The sequence below is a fragment of the Bubalus bubalis genome, chromosome 7 (assembly GCF_019923935.1).
Source record: "Bubalus bubalis isolate 160015118507 breed Murrah chromosome 7, NDDB_SH_1, whole genome shotgun sequence".
Lineage (NCBI taxonomy): Eukaryota > Metazoa > Chordata > Mammalia > Artiodactyla > Bovidae > Bubalus > Bubalus bubalis.
In genome coordinates, this window is record NC_059163.1 from 82,168,823 (window position 1) to 82,190,955 (window position 22,133).

Sequence of the window (22,133 nt, forward strand, 5' to 3'; positions counted from 1 at the left end):
CCTTTTGCCTTCAGTCTTTCCCAGCATCAGGGTCTTTTCAAATGAGTCAGCACTTCACATGAGGTAGCCAAAGTATTGGACCTTCAGCTTCACCATCAGTCCTTCCAATGAACACCCAGGACTGATTTCCTTTAGAATGGACTGGTTGGATCTCCTTGCACTCCAAGGGACTCTCAAGAGTCTTCTCTAACACCACAGTTCAAAAGCATCAATTCTTTCGCACTCAGCTTTCTTTATAGTCCAACTCTCACATCCATACATGACCACTGGAAAAACCATAGCCTTGACGAGACGGACCTTTGTTGGCAAAGTAATGTCTGTGCTTTTTAATATGCTATCTAGGTTGGTCATAACTTTCCTTCCAAGGAAGAAGCGTCTTTTAATTTCATGGCTGCAGTCCCCATCTGCAGCATTGGTGATTAGTATATGGTTTCAGTATACAGATGTGTGTATGATCATGTGAACGGAAGCAGCGGGAGAAGCTCTCTTTGCTAGTTATTTTTCCTTGTTTGGGATATTCTTTCTAGGCTTTTGGTTTCACAATGGTGGTTGGGTTTTCTGGGTCCATGGTTATTTTAACGTGTGACCACAACCTGTGGCTATCACACCTTTTTGGATTTTCTTGGAGATAGCAGCGTGATCAGATGTCCCACGTCTTAGAATGCCAGCAGACAGCCGAGGGCAATGGTTTCTGATTGAGTACAAGTATCAGGGAAGGAACTGACCTGCTCCCTCCGCAAAAAATAGGAAAATCCAAGCTAGGGTCGTTCTTGTGAACTGACAGGAAGACCCGATGGAAATGGTGCAAGATGTCATACAAGGCTGTGCTTGGAGAGCTGCAGTCCATTTGTGGGTGCAAGGTGCATTCTAAATCTTTATGTCTTGTAAGTTTTTCCTTTTCTTCCTTTGCCTCTCCACCTCTTGGTAATCCTACCTTTGGCAAATACATGTTTACACTTTGCTACATCAGGGATGCTCTGAATCAGGCTCTACAGTGCGCTGCTTTTTGTAGATATTGCTTGTATTCTGTGTTCACCCTAACTGGTAAAATATGTTAACGTTTTTCAAGCAGTGAAGTAAGTAAAATTTTGACAACAATCCTTTTTTTCAGGATCTCTGTCTACTTTTTATTTAAAAAAGCTCTCCATTCTCTATAATCTATCCACTTGTTTATACTCTGGCTGCAAAGGTAAATTTAAGACTGGTGTAAGCATATATGTATCAAAGGTTGAGATAAATTAGAAGTGGGAGTGAAAAAATATGCTTTTATAGTAAATTAAATGAGAATATGAAAACAGCTCAAATCAGCAAACACTGAGTCTATCTTAAGGCACAGCAGCAGACCTTTAATATTAATACTTTCTTTTAGTTTGGAATTTACATTTAGCATCTTGGCATGTAGGGCTTTTCCAACACTTACAAAGTAGAAGATCGTATCTGAGTATTGGACATAGGAAATACCAATATAAATGAAAATGTCTGAGAGTTTTATTTATCCATAAGTTAAATATGAGTCAACTACTTCACTGAGATTTCTTTCAAATGATTTTTGTGTGTGTGTGTATTTGTTGGGAAGATGTGAGACGGTGACTAAATTTTGTCTTTGAACTTCTTAATATTTTCACAAATACTTATAAAACCAGTGTAAAAACTACATTTAAAAATAAAGCACAACATTTTAAAAAATGTAAGGTAATTATGCCATAGTGTTTCTAGGTTGTAGATAATTTTAAATTTCCTCTTAAATTTTTTTGTTTTTCTGTTTTCTCCAAGCTTACCATGGACGTGGGGAGAGGAGAGGCAGAGAAGGATATAATAATTTAAGAAATTTATGTTGTTTCCATTGGCTTGTTTCTATATTTTCCAAGCTTCTTAAAAGAAAAATAAACATAATAACATGTAAATTTAGGTTTCTTATCATAATTGAGCAATCATTAATTATAAAAAGCTACTATATAATGTTGAGAACAGTTATGTTTATAAAGCCTATCTTTATCCTTTTCCAAATTACAAGTGCTAGTTGACTTATGTAAGAAAACTGTGTTACAAATATTAGAATATGAATAGATGTACGTGTTCACTAATCTAAATCCCTTCTCTGGTGTGATATTTGAATATAAATATGAATGTCCAAATACCATTTATTGATAACTGCTTATACTGTGGAGGAATTAGAAGCATATTTCATGTGGATAAATGATGAGTATTTGGCAAAATATAAAACTAAATTTCCTAATAGGGACCCAGCCTGTTCTGAACCTTTGACCATCTCACATTCTTTATTCCAGAAAAATTAGAAGGCCGTTCTGTTTCCCAAACACATACAGCTTTGTGCTTCTATGCTTTTGTTCATTCGGTTCATTTTGTCTGAACTGCACATCCCCCATGTCTAACTTATGAAGCCCCATCCATCATCTTGGGCCTCTTAGCTACAGCTTCTTTAGAAGAGATGCCCTAATTTCCCCCACGGTGGGCAAGCACCTTTTGCACCTGAACCCCTGCAGGGTCTTCCCAGTGGTCTCACGTCTGTGCTCATGTTGTCCATATCCCGAGGCAATATACTGCTTAAGGGGTAGCATTTGTGCAGTGCCTCTCTGCCTAATAGCTGTTTAAGAAACAGAATTGAAGGAATGGATATCGATAGTTATTTTTCATTGTTTGGGATATTCTTTCTAGGCTTTTAGTCATCGCTTGCCAATCCAGTCAGTCAACAAATATTTATTACATGCCTTCTACATAGCTGGGTATCTGAAGTACTTGAGTGAAAGGGAAAGGCGTTCCCTGTGTCAATTCTAGACTAAGAAAAAGAGAGAAAAATTAAAAAACTGATGAAACTAGATAAGGGTATTGTAGACTATAATAAGGAATTTGCATGGGGAAGCCTCTGGTATTCTTCACAGAGAATGAATTGATTCATACACAAATGAATCTTCAGTATTGTTTTTTGAAGGTAGTGGCTGTGATGTCCACCAGCTTCTTATAATGTGATAATGTAAACTTTGACTTGATCTCTACAAATGTAAAAATATTTCTGTGCTGAAAGCAAGTATGTCATAGATATAAGTGCCATTCTTAATAATTACATGTTGGTAATGCTCAAGTTACTGTAAATTTAAAAATCAATGCTAGCCCCCACAATACCATAAAAATCAAATGGGTTTCCAATAACTGCAGTTTTGAGTGTGTCTTTTCTGGTTTCTGAGGTCCTTCGGGGAAAAGTGAATTTAGACTGCTTCCTCTTGACAGCTATTTGTATGAGTGTAATTCAAGTTGGAGGGTTTTAATCAGTTGAGATTATCATTAAATATATTAGACACGCGTGGGTATGTCCATATAGCTGAAGTGACTTATTAAATATAACTTTATGATTGAGAATGACAAATAGAATATACCTGATCTTCTATAGCTCAGTGTAAATGTGTAGATTTAATTTGTTTTTAATTTCATATTGCAGGTCCTGCGTTCCCCATCCTGCGCCTTGTTGGGGGGAGCAGTGTGCGTGAGGGCCGAGTGGAGGTCTACCATGCCGGTCAGTGGGGGACAGTCTGTGACGACCAGTGGGATGATGCAGATGCAGAAGTGGTCTGCAGGCAGCTGGGTCTGAGGTTGGTTGTTCTTCTTTTGTTTTGCTTACATTTCTAAGTTTATTACTTCCATACCCAAAGGTAGGTGTGTTTAAATTTCACATTTCTTTGAACAAATAGAAAAAGCCACCTTTTTGATCATTGTATTTGGCTGTAGTCTCCTTGAAGAGAATGTCTGTATACTTATAGATCTAACCTGTTTGTATCTGAATTCAACTGACTTTGTATCCTTAAGAATCTTAAACCTTTTACCACTTTTTATCAGGAGCCTTTACAGGACTCCCAGGTAGTCACTAGCACCGTCAACCACAGTGACTTACCAAAGTCATATGATGAAACTAGTTGTTGAGGCTTTAACTGAAGTTCAACCTCTTTCCCCAAAATATTGTCTAAACTTTTGGCCATTGCTTCCTTATTTGTTAGGTTGTGCTTAGAACAAAGAATGTTTATTAATGGTCAAAGGAAATAATTCCTGTGCAGGATATGGCAATGAAGCTTGTGGAATAAAGACAGAAAACCAATATTATATGTTGCTTTAGTTATGGTTACTTTGGAATAGTATGTTATAATTTTGTATCCTCTGATCCTTGTCTTTAGTGAACATTGGTATAGAAGGCCTAAAAGTTTCTCTCAAATTATACTGGCAGATCTTCTGAAAGTTGATATTTTACTTTAAATTTGAAAAAAAAAAAATTTAGCATGTTGTGGCAGGTAGCGGTGGGTTGATGTGGAGACTTCTCAAAATGAAAACTTCTCAGTTCTTGTTTTGCTTTGTCCAGTTAAGCATAGTCTTTGACTCTGGAGCATGACTTTTGAACCTTGAACCGTAATTTTTTTGCAGTTGTTTTTGTAACTGTCCCTCCCCCCCAACTTTTTCAAAACTGTAGGTTAATATTAAAGTATTTTAAAACAAAATAAAGATGTTTCAACATTTTACCTCTAAATACTTCAGTGTGCACCTTTTAAAAATAAGAACATTGTCCTACATAGCCAAATTATCATCACAACTAATGTAAGAGGTAATCATTCTTACATTGTTTAATATCCTGTCATGTTCAAATTTCCATACGTGTTCCCACCATGTCCTTGACAGATGGTTCTCTGTAGCAGAATTTAGCCCAGGGCCTTGTGGTGCATGTGGGTGTTATATCCCCAAAGTCTTTTAATCCAGAACATTCTCTTGTTTTTCCTAACACTGACTTGTTGCAGAGACCAAAGACAACACGAGTTGTTTTGTAGAATATCCTACCTTCTGGATTTGTTTCATTTCTTCCTCCTGGTGTCAGTTAGCTTACTCCTCTGGTTCTTGTAACTTCTGAAATGGGAGGCTAGATCCAAAAGTTTGATTAGATAGACATCACTCAAGTATTTGCTTCCCAGGTGGCACTACTGGTAAAGAACCCACTTGCTAATGCAGGATACTCAAGAGATGTGGGTTCGATTCCTGGGTTGGGAAGATCCCCTGGAGGAGGAAATGGTAACCCACTCCAGTATTCTTCCCTGGAGAATTCCATGGACAGTGGAGCCTGGCAGGCTATAGTCTGTGGGGTCAGACTTTTCTATAGCAAACAGTTGAATACCACTGAGCAACTAACACTTTCACTTTCGTAGTTTTAAAAGTGATTCTAAAAATTCATGTTGTAGAGTTCTTTCTTGAGAGCCAAGATTTTTTTTTTTTCACTTACATACACAGTTCTTAAACAAAGACTGTGTTGACAAACAATAGTCTACTACATGGAAAGAATGTAGAGATAGAATCACCAGGAAGGCTATTAATGTTGAACATATGTGTGGGTTGAGTAAAGTGTTTACATCTTTCTCAAGCATTTGCTCATTGCTATCTTTTGTATGAGGAGCTTTGTATTTAGAGAAGTGATGAAAAGGGAAAATATTTTCAAATATTCAAGACAGCAAAGATCTTCCACAGGCCTGTGTAATAACCAACAATCTAGCTTGGTGGATATTTTTTTTTTTTATTATAAGTACCCTAGGCTCTGAGCTGATGCTGTCCTTTTGCTCTGTTTTTCTTTCCTTTGATTTTCTACTTCTCTCATAAACTTGCAGTACAGCAGTATTCTGCAACTGCTCTTCCCCTAGAATTTGTTTTGCTCACTTAAAGGCACAGTACTTTCAGATGAAAGAATTTTTAATGTTACGTGTTTCATCTCAGTGGTACTTGCTTTGTTGAATTCCCAAAGGGAAGCTGTATCATGCCTCCCTGGAGTGCTGGTTACAATTTCTTTGTGAGATGCTGTCTTTGTTGACCCTCATCTTTTAATGGTGGCTGTAGATTTTGGTAGCTGGCAAGCTTCCTAAAACACAAAAGAAATAACTGTACTTAATATATTTAAATTTGATTAACCCAGAACTCAGAGAAACATGAGGATCAGGAAAGGAAGCAGCCAAGTGTTAGAAAATTGAACTTGAGAATGCATACATATGCAGTGAAGTTTCAGGTAGAGACATTTTACTTGGCGTTCTTTTTGTGCACTTAACATTGAAGCATTTCCTATGTCTTTCAGAACTCTTAAAAGTGTAGCTGCTCATGGAACTGTGACATCATATTTTATTCTGTGGATATGCCATAATTTACATAAGAATTTAAAATTTTTGAACACTTTTTTTTCTTAGTTTTTTTTTGGCTATAAAATTTTCTTACAGAACCATATTATTCAGTGGTCAAAATAAAAATTCTCATACTCTTTTTAAATATTTATTTATTCTCTTATTTTATTGCTTATTAATTTTTAAAATACTTTACAGACATTATTGGTATGTCAAATTATTGAGCAGAAAGGAGGCCTTATTTAACAGATGAGAAAGTTAGGCTCTCTGAGATTACTCAAAGTCCCCAAATTATACTGTGAGTGAGGACCGGAATCTTGAAACTTATGGCTCCCAAAGTAGGAATTTTCCTTTCATGTTACACTGTTTGCAAAATAGGCAGGTATTAATAAGGATAAATATGAATACAGGCTGAAAGAAATAGGGAAGTCAAGAGAGAAAAGTTTATTGTAGGAGGAAATTGATGATGAGCATGTTTTAGACAGACTATATATTAATGTGCCACAGACACCTCACTGAAAATGCCCCACGAGACGGAAAGAAAGCAAAGTGTTTCAGAGTCTGCTCTAAAGCCAGACACATTTTACCATCTAATTCTTGGCGAATTGTTTAACTTCTGCACCTCAGTTTCCTCATCTGTAAACAGTGGATAATAACATCATGGGGTTGTAGGGAGGATTGAAAGAGTTAATACATTTGAAGCTGTTAGACCAGTGTCTGGCATACAGTAATCATTCAGTATACTTCAAAATGTCATTACTGGAGATAGAGGGGATTGTTTTCCAGAAAGAAATATGGACTATTGACCATAAAAATGAGTTTTTCATCCAAATGTTATGTTGCACAAAATGATATTTGTGGTCAAAGAACCAATCTTTTATAACCTAACAAGTAATCCTTTTTACACAATAGAATTGCCTAACTCAATTCTGTATCTATTCAAAGTAGTAGCTAAATCCAGGGATTGAGTTAGTCAGGTGGTACTTTTTATTTGCTATTTTTCTATGAAAAACAGACTATTTTATATGAATACAATCAGATTAGCTAAAGAGGTTTAGGAATGTTTGGATACGGATCAGACATAGGATCAATTCAGTGTTTATTGGGGATTGCTGCTATGTAGGTCAAACAACTTTGCATAAAGTAACCTAATAAATAGATGTATTATACCAGAGATCCCCTATTCCACAAATTTATTCGGTGGTCAGATGGTAAGAAAGTAGTAAAACTGGGACTGTTACTACACATGAACTGCCAGGGCTGGTGTGGACATACTTTTCATAATGGAAGGGAAGAGAACACACAAAACTTTATCAAATTTACATAGCACTTATTAGCCTTTAACAAACCATGAGTTTTATGTTGCTCTCCCTGGTATTAGACAATCTCTTGAAGGGCAGAGTCATCCATTTCTTTGGTATTCCCCTGAAAGCCAGTACACTCCAGGGCACCAGGAAATAGGCTGAAGGACTGTGTGTATTTATAAGTATCATCTTAATTTTTAGTAAACTCAAAAATCAGCTGGGAAGCCTAGTTTGTTTTACATCATGGTTTCCTAGTTAGTGTTTTTTTGTTTTGTTTTGGTTCTTGAATTTGTTGCATTAATTTTTCTGATTATTTTAATTAAACATTTTTGTGATCATTAAAATAATGGTTGTAAACAATGGAAAATATGGAGATATATAAGGAAGAAAATAAAATACCCAAATGATGTTTTAAGGCTGCATTGTAACATAGATGATTTTCCCCAGAGTCACTGTCCGGGGCTTCTGAACTCCCATCTAGTGTCCTCCCTTAAGGAAGGAATACAGTTTAGAGGCTATTAATCAGGGCTTTTGCTTTTTCCTAGAACCTCTACCACATCTTTGACATATCTGAAATGCAGTGTATTTCAGTTACTCTGTCCAGCCTGTCTCAAGTCACTCCCAAGTAATGAGTATTTTACCTTTGTTATTTTTCTCTTGGGAATAGAAAGCCTTTAGTTTTTAATCTTTTAGCCTAGATTTTTAGTGCAAAGGATTTTAAGGATATGTAAAAATGCATTCTTACTGTTTTAATTTGATCCTTGTAAGTTGAGCATCTTACCATATGCTCAGTGGCCATGGGTGTTTCTTCTTCTGTAAATAGCTTGTTTCTCTCCATTACCCTATTTTTGATGTTGGTCATTTTGTCTTTCATTATGATAATAATAAATTATGATTATTTACTTCTAAGAATTTTTTTTCTTTGCTGTTATATTTTACAAATGTATCTTGCACCTTCTTTGCCTTTTGATCTGATTGTGGTATATTTTGCTATATGATAGTTCAAATTTATGTGTTTGGTTTATTTATTACATAGTTCAAATTTATAAGTTTAACTTTTTTTAGTCTGTTTTCTGATTTCTCGGGTTTTTTTATCTTGCTCAGGAAATTCCCTTATTACCAAGGTTTTAAGAACTATGTTCTTATTATTTCATTGCATTGTATTAACTTTTTAGTCATCTTGTCTTCCTCTTTCCCTCCTTCCTCCCTTTCTTTCCTTCTTTCTATTTAGATTTTTAAACCATCTGGAGTTTATTTTTTGTTTCTGAGTTTGGGATCACATTTTATTTTCTCTCATATTGGACCCTGGTTTTATTTTAGCACCTAATCTTGCCTCAAGGAATTATACTCACTGAAATTTTCTTTAACAGATACAGATCTTTTTCTTTTCTAGCAATTGTCACAGGGCAGAGATCCAAGGAGACGGTTAATCTGCCTTTCTCCAAAGCTTTCCTATCTGGCTTCCCCATGACCTGCATTAGTCATCCTGTCTCCTCTGCTTCTAGTCTCCAGCTTTCAGTGTTCTCTAAATCAGTTTCCATATTTGCTTTCATTAATCTCTTTCCTCTAGAGCAAGGATCAACAAACATTTTCCGTAAAGGGACAGATAGTGAGTACTTTAGACTTTCCAATTACTCCACTGAACTTTTGTGTAGTGCAAAAGCAGCCACAGACAATAATTTGGGAATGAGTGTGGTTTTGTTCTGATAAAACCTTATTTCTGGATAGTAAAATTTGAATTACATATATCAGAATTGCTTTCCTGTTTTGGTTTTAAATTCTCAAGATAGTTATAATGTAAGGAGAAAAAGGCAACTTAAATAATGGGGAATAGATGCAGTATCGTTGAAAAGCAAACTAAAAATATAAATACTCTAGTCTAAGAATTAAATGGCTGAAAAGGGCCAAAGATGCAATTTCTGAAGTCATTTATCATTTTGACAGGCAATCATGATCTTCTTCATTGAAATCTGGGGTTCTAGAGAATATGGTGTCACTTTGAATTGTGAGAGAAGTAAATTTAGTCAAATAAATTTGAGTGAAGAGATGTTTGGCCATGAGTAACAGAGAACTGAAAATAACTGTGGCTTAAACAAGACATGAGAAATGCCAGGCTGGATGAGTTACAAGCTGGAATCAAAATAGGCAGGAGAAACATCAACAACCTCAGATATGCAGATGATACCACTCTAATTGCAGAAAACAAAGAGGAACTGAAGAGCTTCTTGATGAGGGCAAAGGAGGAGGGTGAAAGAGCCAGCTTAAAACTGAATATTAAAAAAGCTAAGATCATGGCATCCAGCCCCATTCCTTCATGGCAAATAGAGGGGAAAAGGTGGAAATAGTGACAGGTTTCCTCTTCTTGGGCTCCAAAATCACTGTGGACAGTGACTGCAGCCATGAAATCAGTAGATGTTTGCTACTTGGCAGGAAAGCTGTGACAAACCTAGGCAGTGTGTTGAAAAGCAGAGACATTACTCTGCCGACAAAGGTCCATGTAGTCAAGGATTTGGTCTTTCCAGTGGTCATGTCCAGTTCTGAGAACTGGACTGTAAAGAAGGCGGAGCGCCAAAGAATTGATGCCTTCAAACTATGGTGCTGGAGAAAACTCCTGAAAGTCCCTTGGACAGCAAGGGGATCAAACCAGTCAATCTTAAGGGAAATCAACCCTGCATTGGAAGGACTGATGCTGAAGCTGAAACTCCAGTATTTTGGTCATCTGATGTGAACAGCTGACCCATGGGGAGAATCCCTGATACTGGTAAACAGTGAGGGCAGAAGGAGAAGAGGGCATCAGAGGATGAGATGGCTGGCCAGCATCACTGATGCAATGGACATAAAGACCAGAGATAGTCATCTCAAGGTTGGTACAGTGGTTCCACAGTCATCAGGGCCCCAGACTCTAGCTTGTAGCTCTTTCATTCTTAGTTTGGTACTTTATGGACCAAGATAGCCACAATGGAGTGAATTGATAAGGAAAATTATAAATTAATCATAAATTTACCTTTGCCAGAGGCAAAAGAAGAAACAGGTCCGACTAACCTTTGATCTGACTTATGTTCTTATGTTTGTTCAGTGGCATTGCCAAAGCATGGAATCAGGCGTATTTTGGGGAAGGGTCTGGTCCAGTAATGTTGGATGAGGTACGCTGCACCGGGAATGAGCTTTCTATTGAGCAGTGTCCAAAGAGTTCCTGGGGAGAGCATAACTGTGACCATAAAGAAGATGCTGGAGTGTCCTGTACCCCTCTAACAGGTAGGAACTTCACCCTGTCAACCTAGCCACTCTTGCCTTCACCCCTATTTGGGCTTAACTTCCCTCCTCAATTTAGCTAATATTACTAAATGAAATTACAAATAAATCCCCCAAATAAGACATAAAAAGAATATATACTATATATTAAAATGCTATCTCTTTATTTATAGATATTTCTGAGTTTTTCAGTTGAAAGCTACACAATCCTATAAAGTAATTAAGAACATATGATCTTGTTGCAATATATAGTACCCAGTAGTCAGAATCAGTGTACAATGATAAATTTAGGATATTAGGTATTATAATTATATATTTAGTCCATTCATTTATTAACCTGTCTTGACTCTAAGATTGTATTTATAGCTGGTAAAACTATTTTGATAGGATTGTTGATTAAAGAACACTATTAAAGAGCCAGGTTAACCTTTGCTGTGCTGAATATTCAGACTGTTCCAAATCACAGCATGCTTGTCAAGCTATGTCTTGTGTTGCAAGGACATGTCTGAGTGCAAATGAGTGTATTATGTACTTAAATGTTTGGGGGGAAGAAGAGAGAAATGGACGGGCAAGAGAAGTTGGGTCATCACAAATCTGTTGTTTCTATAGCAAAAAGAGCTTGAAGAAAAAAATTAGGGTTTTAGTATTTCTTTAAAAAAGTTAAATGAAATACTTCTGAGAGACTGTGAAATGCTGAAGGTCTACTTTTTTATTTACATAGTTCTGTACACTCTGTTATTTTATTAGAATAACACATTTATACACAAAATAAATAGAAAATTTATACCAGATTGTAAGCCAGAGCACTTCATCTTCTTGAGCCTCCATTTCCTCCTCTTTCAAACGACGATAGTCTTGTAGTGTTGCTGGGGTGGTCAAATGAGGTAACAGGTGTAACAATGCTTTGCAAACAGTGAAATTTTACATTAATAATGATTCTGTTGCTGCTGCTGCCAAGTCGCTTCAGTCGTGTCCGACTCTGTGAGACCCCAGAGATGGCAGCCTATCAGGCTCCCCCGTCCCTGGGATTCTCTAGGCAAGAACACTGGAGTGGGTTGCCATTTCCTTCTCCAATGCATGAAAGTGAAAAGTGAAAGTGAAGTCCCTCAGTCGTGTCCGACTCTTTGCGACCCCATGGACTGCAGCCTACCAGGCTCCTCTGTCCATGGGATTTTCCAGGCAAGAGTACTGGAGTGGGGTGCCATTGCCTTCTCCCATGCTATTGCTAGGAGACCTTAATTTACTTTGAATGATCCCAGAGATTCATGAAAAGGATGACTTTCCCCCAAGATTATTTATATATTTCATTTGGGAGGAGGGACAGTGTTTGGGTTATTTTCGATGGAAATAGCCTCTTATACTTTTTGGGAAATGAATTTATTATATTGTGTATCTGCTTAGAAGCTTTTTACAGGATTTTCTGGGAATTAAGTATTCATTTAATTTCAGAAGACTCAAATTTAGATTTGTATTATCAACAAAAGAACAAAGGCAAAACCTGCACCCCAGTTCTTATTCCCTTCTCCAGGGGATCTTCCCAACCCAGGAATTGAACCTGGGTCTCCTACATTCCAGGTAGATTCTTTACCATCTGAGCCACCAGGGAATCCTTTATGAATGCCTAAGGAATAATAATAAATACTTTGACATGATTGATCACTCTTCAACAAGAATAGCTTATTCTGTCTTCATAGTTCAGTATTTTTTCATTCACAGTTAAATTTTTCAGCTATTTCCAAGTTACTGTGTTTTTATACTTTTTAAATTTAAATGACAAATGTTGCTCATACTTAAGGAGATTAAACCTATAAGAAATTTCCCAAGTATTTAATCTGGAGAAATCTAAATAATTACTTTGGAATTATATCAGAGTATATTTTTCTACTTAGACATAGGAGTACAAATAAAAGGGAAGTGTTTTGTTAGGACAGATATGTGCTATGACTTTGTTCAAGAGCAATCCCAGTAATGACCTCAAATCACTGAGCACAGGTCTATGCTTGTGTGCTTAGTCGCTTCAGCTGTGAGCGACTCTTTGCAACCCTATGGACCGTAATCTGCCAGGCTCCTCTGTCCATGGGGTTCTCCAGGCAAGAATCCTGGAGAGGGGTGCCGTTTCCTTCTCCAGGGGATCTTCCTGACCCAGGGATTGAACCCAGGTCTCCAGCACTGCAGGCAGACTCTTTACTGTCAGAGCTAACAAGGACAATTCTAGTAGGAGTTTAAAAAAAAGGCCTAGAGAGAGATCTGGGTAGGATGGTATTTCTCATGAAATTAAAATGTTGCTCTGCCTTTTTCTGGTCATTATTTGCTCAGCCTCCGTGTTTCCTTCTTGTCGCAGATGGCGTCATCAGACTTGCAGGTGGTAAAGGCAGCCACGAGGGTCTCCTGGAGGTGTATCACAGGGGACAGTGGGGGACTGTCTGTAATGACGGCTGGACTGATCTTAATACCTATGTGGTTTGCCGACAGCTGGGATTTAAGTAAGATCTATTGATACAAGATAGCTAAATGCCAAACTCTATTTTTAGAAGTCTTATTTTGTTACCCTTACTTGTAATGTCTATAATACTAACAATATATATTCTCAATCATTATCTACATGTCTATTCTACCTACCTTCCTACCCCTCTTATCTACCTATCTATATATGGAAGTTCAGCAATTAAAAAACAATAACATTCTCTTTGATGATAAATACCCATCCATATCTTACTATTTATCTCACTTGCCTTTCCTGCCACCACCCTTCTTCTTGAATAACTGGTTGGAGCCATGGAAGTCCTGTTTTGTCTATTTAAGTGAGACTGTGTGCTGTGAATGATCAGTTTTATTCTGATGCATTGCTACTCTTGGATGTTGTTAGTAATAACATCACTGTGTTTAAAATTGCAGAGAAGTCCAATGTCAAATTCTTTGGTATTACATTATTTCCTTTCTCATAATGTGATGATAATTATCACTTTTATTTGAGAAAAACAGCTTTCTTGTCATGAGATGACCTTTTGAACTCACCCTTGACCTCATTCTCTTAAAAACTGAGTATCACACTTTGAGCAATATATTTCATGTCACACACATAAAGCATTCCAGAGTAAAGACCTAAGTTGCTTGAAGTAATTGCAAATGATGCCTTTGAGCTAATATCTGAATGAGGCCCATGAATGCCCATTCTTTCTTATTTTCCATATTTCTATGTCATACTTGATGTAATTGTCTCATGTTTAAAAGAAATAAGCAAAATTATATTATTTCAGCTTGAGATAGAATTAATTGCAAATATTAAAACTTAAAAATATGCTTTCATTCAAGCTAAACATTCAAGCTATGTTTAAACATGTTTTTAAAGTTGTAAAAGTAATATAAAATTTTAGAGATTTGGAAAAAAGAGAAAATAAAAAACTACCCCTAATTTTTCTGTTATTAAAACTTGTGTATAACTTTGTAACAGCTCTAGTAGTAAATATATAATTTTACTATTCACTTTTTAAACTTTATATTACTGTAGTCATAATTTTTAATAACATAACTGATGATGTTCATACTATAATTTACTTAATATTTAAATTAGTTTAAATTTTCGTGTTGTAAATAAAAACATCAAAAAGTATAGATGTATGCGATTGACAAATATTTTGAATTTTCATGGGCAGTGCAGTTAATTATAATTATGAGATCAAGGGCTATGACATGCTAGCCAAATAAATATTGATGTTTAATTAATAAGAATTACTTTAAAATGCCATTTCATCTGAGTAAATCTCTGTTAGTCTGAGAACTGTATCCCATTTTCACAAGTTTAGAAAAATTCAAACATACTGTTGTTTACTGTTCTCATATTTTGCCTTATTAGTGAAAACAATTGAATAAATGCTGATTTTTTTCCTCCATTTTTTATTTATTTTGTTTCACAGATACATTAAGTTTTTCTTGCATATACAGAGTACCAGAACTTAATGGTTCTGAAAGTGTTCTCAGTATTTGTTAAAATTCTAAATGATTGTGTTAGAAGGTAGAACAGGCACCTGCTACAGTTACATTTTAGTTTACAGAGGAGTTTCTGAAAGAGAATGCTGTTTTGGAGTGAAAAAGAGGGTGAACTCTGGGTTTCGTCATACAAACGAAATCCCAAAGCAAAATGGCCTCTTCTGTCTCTTACATAATTGATATGAACGGATGTAATCAGATTGCTGCATTTTGTGGAAACCTGGTGTAAGTTGAAAGTGATAGCAGTATGGAATTTAGGATAATTACTTTTCTAGCTAAGAATTGATCAGTAAGCAAAATAGAAGTCTTAGAATGACATTGAAAGTTGCCTTGTTTTAATTTATTGAAATGTTCATCATGTTAAGTAAATTTAATAAATAAGTGCATGGGAAAAAATTAGGAACATTCATCTTTCAGACTGAAAGATCTCTTCATATTTTTAATACAGAAATAATAAAATGAATGGAAGTGGCTAACATAAAATTTATGAGTTAGAGTTTAATTATTTATATAGACCAATTGAAAGACACTTCAGATATCTTTTAGCCCAGGGATTTCTGGAGGCTTGTTTGGATTTTACAGAACAAAAGAACCAAACTGGGGAGAAGATGAATGAAGGTAGAGATTGACTTATTTGCTAATTTTTAATTTTGTGGATCCTTCCTATTTCTACAGTGTGTATATATATTATAATACACTTAGGCATTTTCAGTAGGGCAGTGTTACAAATAAAGTCAATTGAAACACAAATATAATTCATGAAAGTTTAAAAAGTCAGATTTATGTAACCTTATAAAAAGCACTGTTATTACTCTGATTTTGACGGGTTAAAATCCAGGTTTCATCATGGATTGGAATGATTCTTGAGAAATCACTGAACCAATACATACATTTTGTTTTTATTTTTTGTTTATTTGTTTTCTTTGACTGCATCATGCAGCTTTCAGTATCTTAGTTCCACTACCAGGAATTGAACCTGCAGCCCTTGGCAGTGAAAGTGTGGAATCCTAACCACTGAACCTCCAGGAAATTCCTCACACGGTTTATTTTGGAAGACAGGATAGGAAAGGGGCTTAGAGAGCTAATGATATCAAATGCACTCAGAAGGCTTTCAGAGGCTGATACAAGAGTTCTCATTTTCTGGTGCACTGTGTTATTTCCACGGTCAGGAATTTGACATTTATCTGTCTGCATTCTCTCTGGATGGTGGGTTAAATTGTAGACAAAACACAAGAATGGTTGGGGGAATAGGATTAATTATCTACTCGTTACCCATTCAATCAATCAAACATTGTTAAGATCATGAAAATATGTGATGTAGTGAACACTACTGTTAGAACTGAGTTCTCAGGATAGGAGAAAGAACAAATACTTACCCTCTGAAGTCATGACACTTAATGAGGTTGCTTGTTTTATGGTTTGTGGTTCCTTGAAACAAGAGACAGCAGTTGTGTGCATGATGTTTGTTTTATTGCCACAGATATGGCAAACAAGCCTCTGCAAACCACTTTGAAGAGAGCATGGGACCCATATGGCTGGATGGGGTCAGTTGCTCGGGAAAGGAAGCCAGTTTCCTTCAGTGTTCGCGGAGACCCTGGGGAAGTCATGACTGCAGCCATCAGGAAGATGTTGGCATCTCCTGCTACCCCGGCGGGAACGGATTCAGATTCTCCCTGGGTGAGGTCCTGCCACAGCTCTAGAGTATTCATATTCCAGTAGCCACTGCACGTCTAGCCACTGGTCTCTGGCTTTTCAAAAAGTCTATTTTCCTAGATGCTCTAATTTTTAGTAATTTTATTTCAGAGAAAAATAGTCTTTTGAGTCTTTCCACCAATATTACAAAATTTTACTCCTAATTTTTCTCTACCCATCAGCCTCCGTTTCTCATGTATCTGAAAGATGGAAGAAAGAAACTGCAATGTCCATTCCCCAACTGATTAGTTACCTATTCTGCCTCTCATTTAGCTTGAATTCTAACGAACTATTTGAGAAAGGATTGAAAATAAATCAGAACAAAACAATAGGTCTCTTTCCCACCCTCCATGATTCATTTGTCTTTAGTCCTGAGGCCTTGTCAATCATTGCTTGTCAGCCAGCCACTGCTGTGTCCTAACATAGATCTTTCAAGTTTCTCACTGGACTCCAAGGTGGATTCATTGGAGTAAACAGCCCACCTATCTTTCTAAGATATCCTGTTACTAAAAAACCCATTAGCATCACTTATTTTGGCCCTCATTCCAAATTTCTTCAGACTTATAGTCAGATAAAAGGTACTTAGCTCACCTAAAATATTCATGTGTAGTGTTAATCACTCAGTTGTGTCCAACTTGTTTGACCCCATGGACTGTAGCCTGCTAGGCTCCTCTGTCCCAGGCAAGAATACTGGAGTGGGTTGCCATTTCCTTTTCCAGGGGATCTTCCCGACCCAGGGGTCCAACCTGGGTCTCCTGCATTGCAGGCAGATTCTTTACCATTTGAGCTATGGGGAAGACCTTAAATATTCTTAGATAAAGGTCCTTTTGTGAGCAGAGAGCAACTACTATATATCCTTGACAGACTTAACATCTGATGGGGAGCCCGAATAAATATGAATGAAAAGTATAGAGGGAGATATTCAGAAGACTTGCCAGGACTTTACCATAGCTCTGTTTGTATCTATACTGTATTTTTTGGTACATAAATGTTGAAATAACCACTGGTGGTCCTTAAGTCTCATCTCAAGCTTGAGTCAGCCCCTTTTATATCTTCCTGTTTTGAGACTCTGAAGCTGGAATCTTCATATTATAAAACAATGGGATGTGTTGAATTCCACAGTATTAACTATTCCCTGGTGGCACAGTGGTAATGTGCCACCTCCTTCCACGTGACTTGCGCCCACGCCGCCGGCATCCTCATGGAGCCGGATGACTGGCCCTACATCGTCTCCATCACCTGCTTCAAGCACAAGTCGGGGGGCCATAACGTCCAGGTCATGAGGGCCGTGTCCCTGGGCCTGGTGGTCATCACCAAGAACCGCAACGGGCTTTACTACCGGTGCCGCGTCGTCGGCACCACCACGCAGACCTTCTACGAAGTGAGCTTTGATGACGGATCCTATAGCGACAACCTGTATCCAGAGAGCATCACTAGTAGAGACTGAGCCCGGTTGGGCCCGCCACCTGAGGGCGAGTTTGTGGAGCTCCGGTGGACTAACGGCAACCTCTACAGGGTCAAATTCATTTCCTCTGTGACCAGTCACATCTACCAGGTGGAGTTCGAGGATGGGTCCCAGCTGATGGTGAAGTGTGGTGACATCCTCACCCTGGATGAGAAGCTCCCCAAGAGGGTCTGGTCCCAGCTGTCGGTCAGCACAGGGGCCCCACAGGAGAGCATCTTCCCCGGAGAGGAGGTGAAGGCCACCAAGCGCCCTCGGGTGGGCACCCCTCGCACCGCAGAGGACTCAGGGTGGAACCTGGACTACCCGGCCTTCATGGAGAGCCTGCTGCAGGCGCAGTGCTGGCCCGGAGCCCCTTACTAGGACCGCCGGTCACCCGTGAGCCCTCGGCCCAGCAAGGCAGGCGCGGCGGGCCCTGGCGTTTGCCTGCTGTGAATCCCTGTCCTCTCCTCTCAGCCGGAGAGGCTACCTCAGTGACAGGAGCAAGCAGGACGCCGTATGCAGGAGATGTGGGCTTGATCCCTGGGTTGGGAAGGAAATGGAGAAGGAAATGGCAACCCACTCCAGTATTCTTGCCTAGAAGATTCCACAGATAGAGGAGCCTGGCGGACTGCAGTCCACAGGGTCACAAAGAGTGGGACACTACTGAGCACGTAGTTCAGCACGCATACTTTAATTTGTCAAAGTGTATGTTGATTCCCCATTGTACTCTGACCTGGGGGATCATAGTGATGTACTCCACTAATCTAGCACTAATGATACCAGGTAGAAATACAGCATTTTACCCTGTCCCTCATAAGTCATATTTTAAATTATTTCTGTTTGATCTCCTCCCTTGCTTCTTTCTTCCTATAAAGGATTTATGACCCTTTAGGATTATGTGATGAATAATTACATGTGGTTGGGAGAGAGAGAGCCTGTTTGCTAGAAATGGAACCTCTTAGCCCCAGATAGCAGGTATTTGGATCATGGAGTGATCTATTCAGGCATAATCCATCAGTACTCCATGTGATGAAGTATTATAAATACTATGCACGTGTTCTAAGCCACTTCAGTCGTGTCTGACTTTTTACAACCCTTTGGACTATAGCCTGCCAGGCTTCTCTGTCCATGGGGCTCTCCAAGCAAGAATACTGGAGTGGGTTGGCCATGCCCTCCTCCAGGGGATCTTCCCAACCCAGGGATGGATCACCCCCCAACCCCCCGCCCCGTCTCTTTTCTCTCCTGCATTGGCAGGTGGGTTCTTTACTACTGGTGCCACCCGGGAAGCATACCAAATACTACAGTCTCAGTTCTCTGAAGACCTGTGTGGTTAAATATACACATACAGTTAGGACAACTAATCCTTTCAATTTCCTTAAAATCTTAAATTTTCTAAGATTATATTGATAGCTATATTTTTAAAAAATTAAAAAAGTTCAGGGTGATAATTATTAATATGAGATTATTATGAATTCTTTGGTCCTAATTTTGGTAATATATTAACTGTTCATTTGTCCAAAAAACATTATATCTGAGCCAAATTATTCTTTTGCAATAGAATCAGGTTACCATGTATTCATCCAAAGAGATCATTACTTTCCCAGTTATCAAAAAGGACTGCAAAGAGATCATGGAATGGTGCAGTTTAAAAACAATTTAGTTTTTTCACTTCTTTGGCACTATGATAAGAGCTGTTAGACTATTAGAGTATTCACCTGTTTAAAGGCAACTCATTGACCTTAACTTTAATTGTGAATGAAACTTTTCTCAAAATTAGTAGTAGTTCAGTAGACACTTCCTAATTTTAGGTGTGTGGTAGATGGAATGCTCAAAAACAATATTCTAGGTCAGTAAAGGTGATTTAGTACAAATGTAGTTAGTTAATGCCTATGTTAGTTGGGGAAAATTTGTGGGATGGTAAATATGTAGATTTCTTATTTTAATATTGCATTCTTTTTTAAAAATTTAAATAAGTTTATTAATTACCAAATTTTCCACATCCTATCTCAAACTTATTTGCCCTGATTGCCCTAAGACTACTCTCCACCAATACTGCATTAATTCTAAAGTTCAGAGTATTAAATCTTAACAGAGATATCTTTTACACTTCATTGTCTCTGAATTTTACAGTATAAAGTTCAACTTCTACTTTTATGCTAGATTTTATCTTTCTTTTAGGAAAAATATTATTTTCTTAAAAATAATGTATTAAATCAGTTTTATAGGAAAATTGAAATAAAGAAAACTCTGTTGTAATCAGAGTTTGAGATATATAATGAAAGGTACTATATACTCTGTTTAGTTTTCCCAAGCATTTTAAGATTTTAGAAATAAATCATGTATGTTATTATTGCTACAACAAAAAGAACTTAGTGAGGTGGTATTAATAGAATAGTTTCTGTCATTCAGTTTCCCTTCAAGCATCAAAAATCCAATGATTTAATAAAATGAGTGGCTAAAATTAGGTTCAGAAATATTGTGTGTATTATTTTTACAAAGTATGCAACTTAGGCTTTAAAAATACTTTATCATTTTTATTTTTATGGAATGTGAAAAACTGCCCATAAAACAACTAGGATGGAATGTGGAGATCTAATTCCATGTGTGTATGATTTCTTAATTTTGCACCAAAGATCTAAAAAGTGTAAAAATCAAAAACTGAAGAATTTCATCTCTTTAAAGTTTTTCTTTGAGAATCACTTTTCCCCTTGCTCCTCTTGCAAAGACTCCCTAAACTTCAGGTACAATAATAAGAAATGTAAAGTTTTAAATATATTGTGTTTTGTAACATGCCTATCACAAAAATTTTCTAGCTAATGTAAACAACGCATAGAGAAGGTTGTTATTTTGACTTTGCTGTATTGATTCCACTATGATGCCTGTTCCATGAAGTGAGTATGATCAGAGATTAGAGAGCCAGCAACTCTGGGGCAACAAAGAAGAATTCGAGGAATCAAAGTAGGATGTGTCTATCTTGCCAGCTGTGTTTCCTTTCAGTTAAAAAATGTCATCTAGAGATTACATACATGGAGTTGAACACATATTGAATGATACTTGGTTTATTAGCTGCTTACGTCACCTCCTTAGGTTCTGATAATTTCACCATGTTGGATGGTATTCTTTGAATCCTTATCAATCTTAGAGGCGCAAGCTGGAGACCCTTCTAGTAACTAGATAATGTAAAGAAAGTGTATTAGTTTGCTTGGACTACTGTAACAAATCACACACTGAGTGGCTTAAACAACAGGTATTTATTGTCTCACACTTCTGGAATCTGGAAGACCAAAATCAAGGTGTGCGCGATGGTTGGGTACTTCTGAGGACTGGGAGGGGAAGATCTGTTCCAGGCCTCTCTCCTCAGCTTGTAGGTGGCTGTTTTTTCCCTCTTTCTCTTCACAACATCTTCCTTCTGTGTATCTCTGTGTACAAATTGGATTAGAGCCCATTCTAATGGCTTCACAATTCAACCCCAGGCAGTATGCAAGCCATAATGAGGGCTTTTAATTAAACAAAACCATATTTATTGGTGTCCATACAGATGTGTGAAAACTCTACAAGTCATTTCTTTTGCATAATTCAGATAAATGCCCAGTTTGCTAGAGATCAGTTTCTCAACTTTTACATCTTTAATGATTTTTATGACTTAAGCCCTTCCTTGGGAATCAATAGTAAATAGGAAGCCTGAGATGGAAATTGTCCTTATTAGTTGCTTCCATTTTTTTTTTTCCTTCTCTTCCATCTTTCAAGTTACTCATGCATCCTAAAGTATATTTAAAAATTCTTCTTAAAAATACTAGCTTTGGAATATAATTTCTAGGTATGTTGATGGATAAGTGAGTAGATGTAGAACAAAAACAATTCCAAGTTAATGTCTTTTACTAACTAGAAGTTAGAGGTAATAAGATCATACACAGTTTTACAGTGCTATATATTCATTTATTCAATAAACAGATGTAATGTGTGCTCTCGGAGAAGGCAATAGCACCCCACTCCAGTACTCTTGCCTGGAAAATCCCATGGATGGAGGAGCCTGGAAGGCTGAAGTCCATGGGGTTGCTGAGGGTCGGACACGACTGAGCGACTTCACTTTCACTTTTCACTTTCATGCATTGGAGAAGGAAATGGCAACCCACTCCAGTGTACTCTATAATGCCAGGCACTGTCTCAAGTGCTGGGAATATAAAGTTGAGCAAGATAAGCACTCTGACCTCAAGGCTTCAAAAGATATTGCAAAAGTGGATAAAATTTTTTTTTTTCTAAATTGGTATGTCCTCTCTCTCACTGTCCATTTAATATTTAGCTCAT

General features: G+C 37.4%; 1 protein-coding gene across 1 annotated transcript in view; it reads left to right on the forward strand.

Annotated features, from left to right (window-relative positions):
• Nucleotides 1-22,133, forward strand: part of PRSS12 (serine protease 12) — a 76,409-nt gene that overhangs the window by 21,630 nt on the left and 32,646 nt on the right. The window contains 4 exon segments of the mRNA XM_006065083.4: nucleotides 3,455-3,605; nucleotides 10,530-10,708; nucleotides 13,047-13,188; nucleotides 16,173-16,369. Of these exon segments, the coding sequence (XP_006065145.4) occupies nucleotides 3,455-3,605; nucleotides 10,530-10,708; nucleotides 13,047-13,188; nucleotides 16,173-16,369 (669 nt within the window).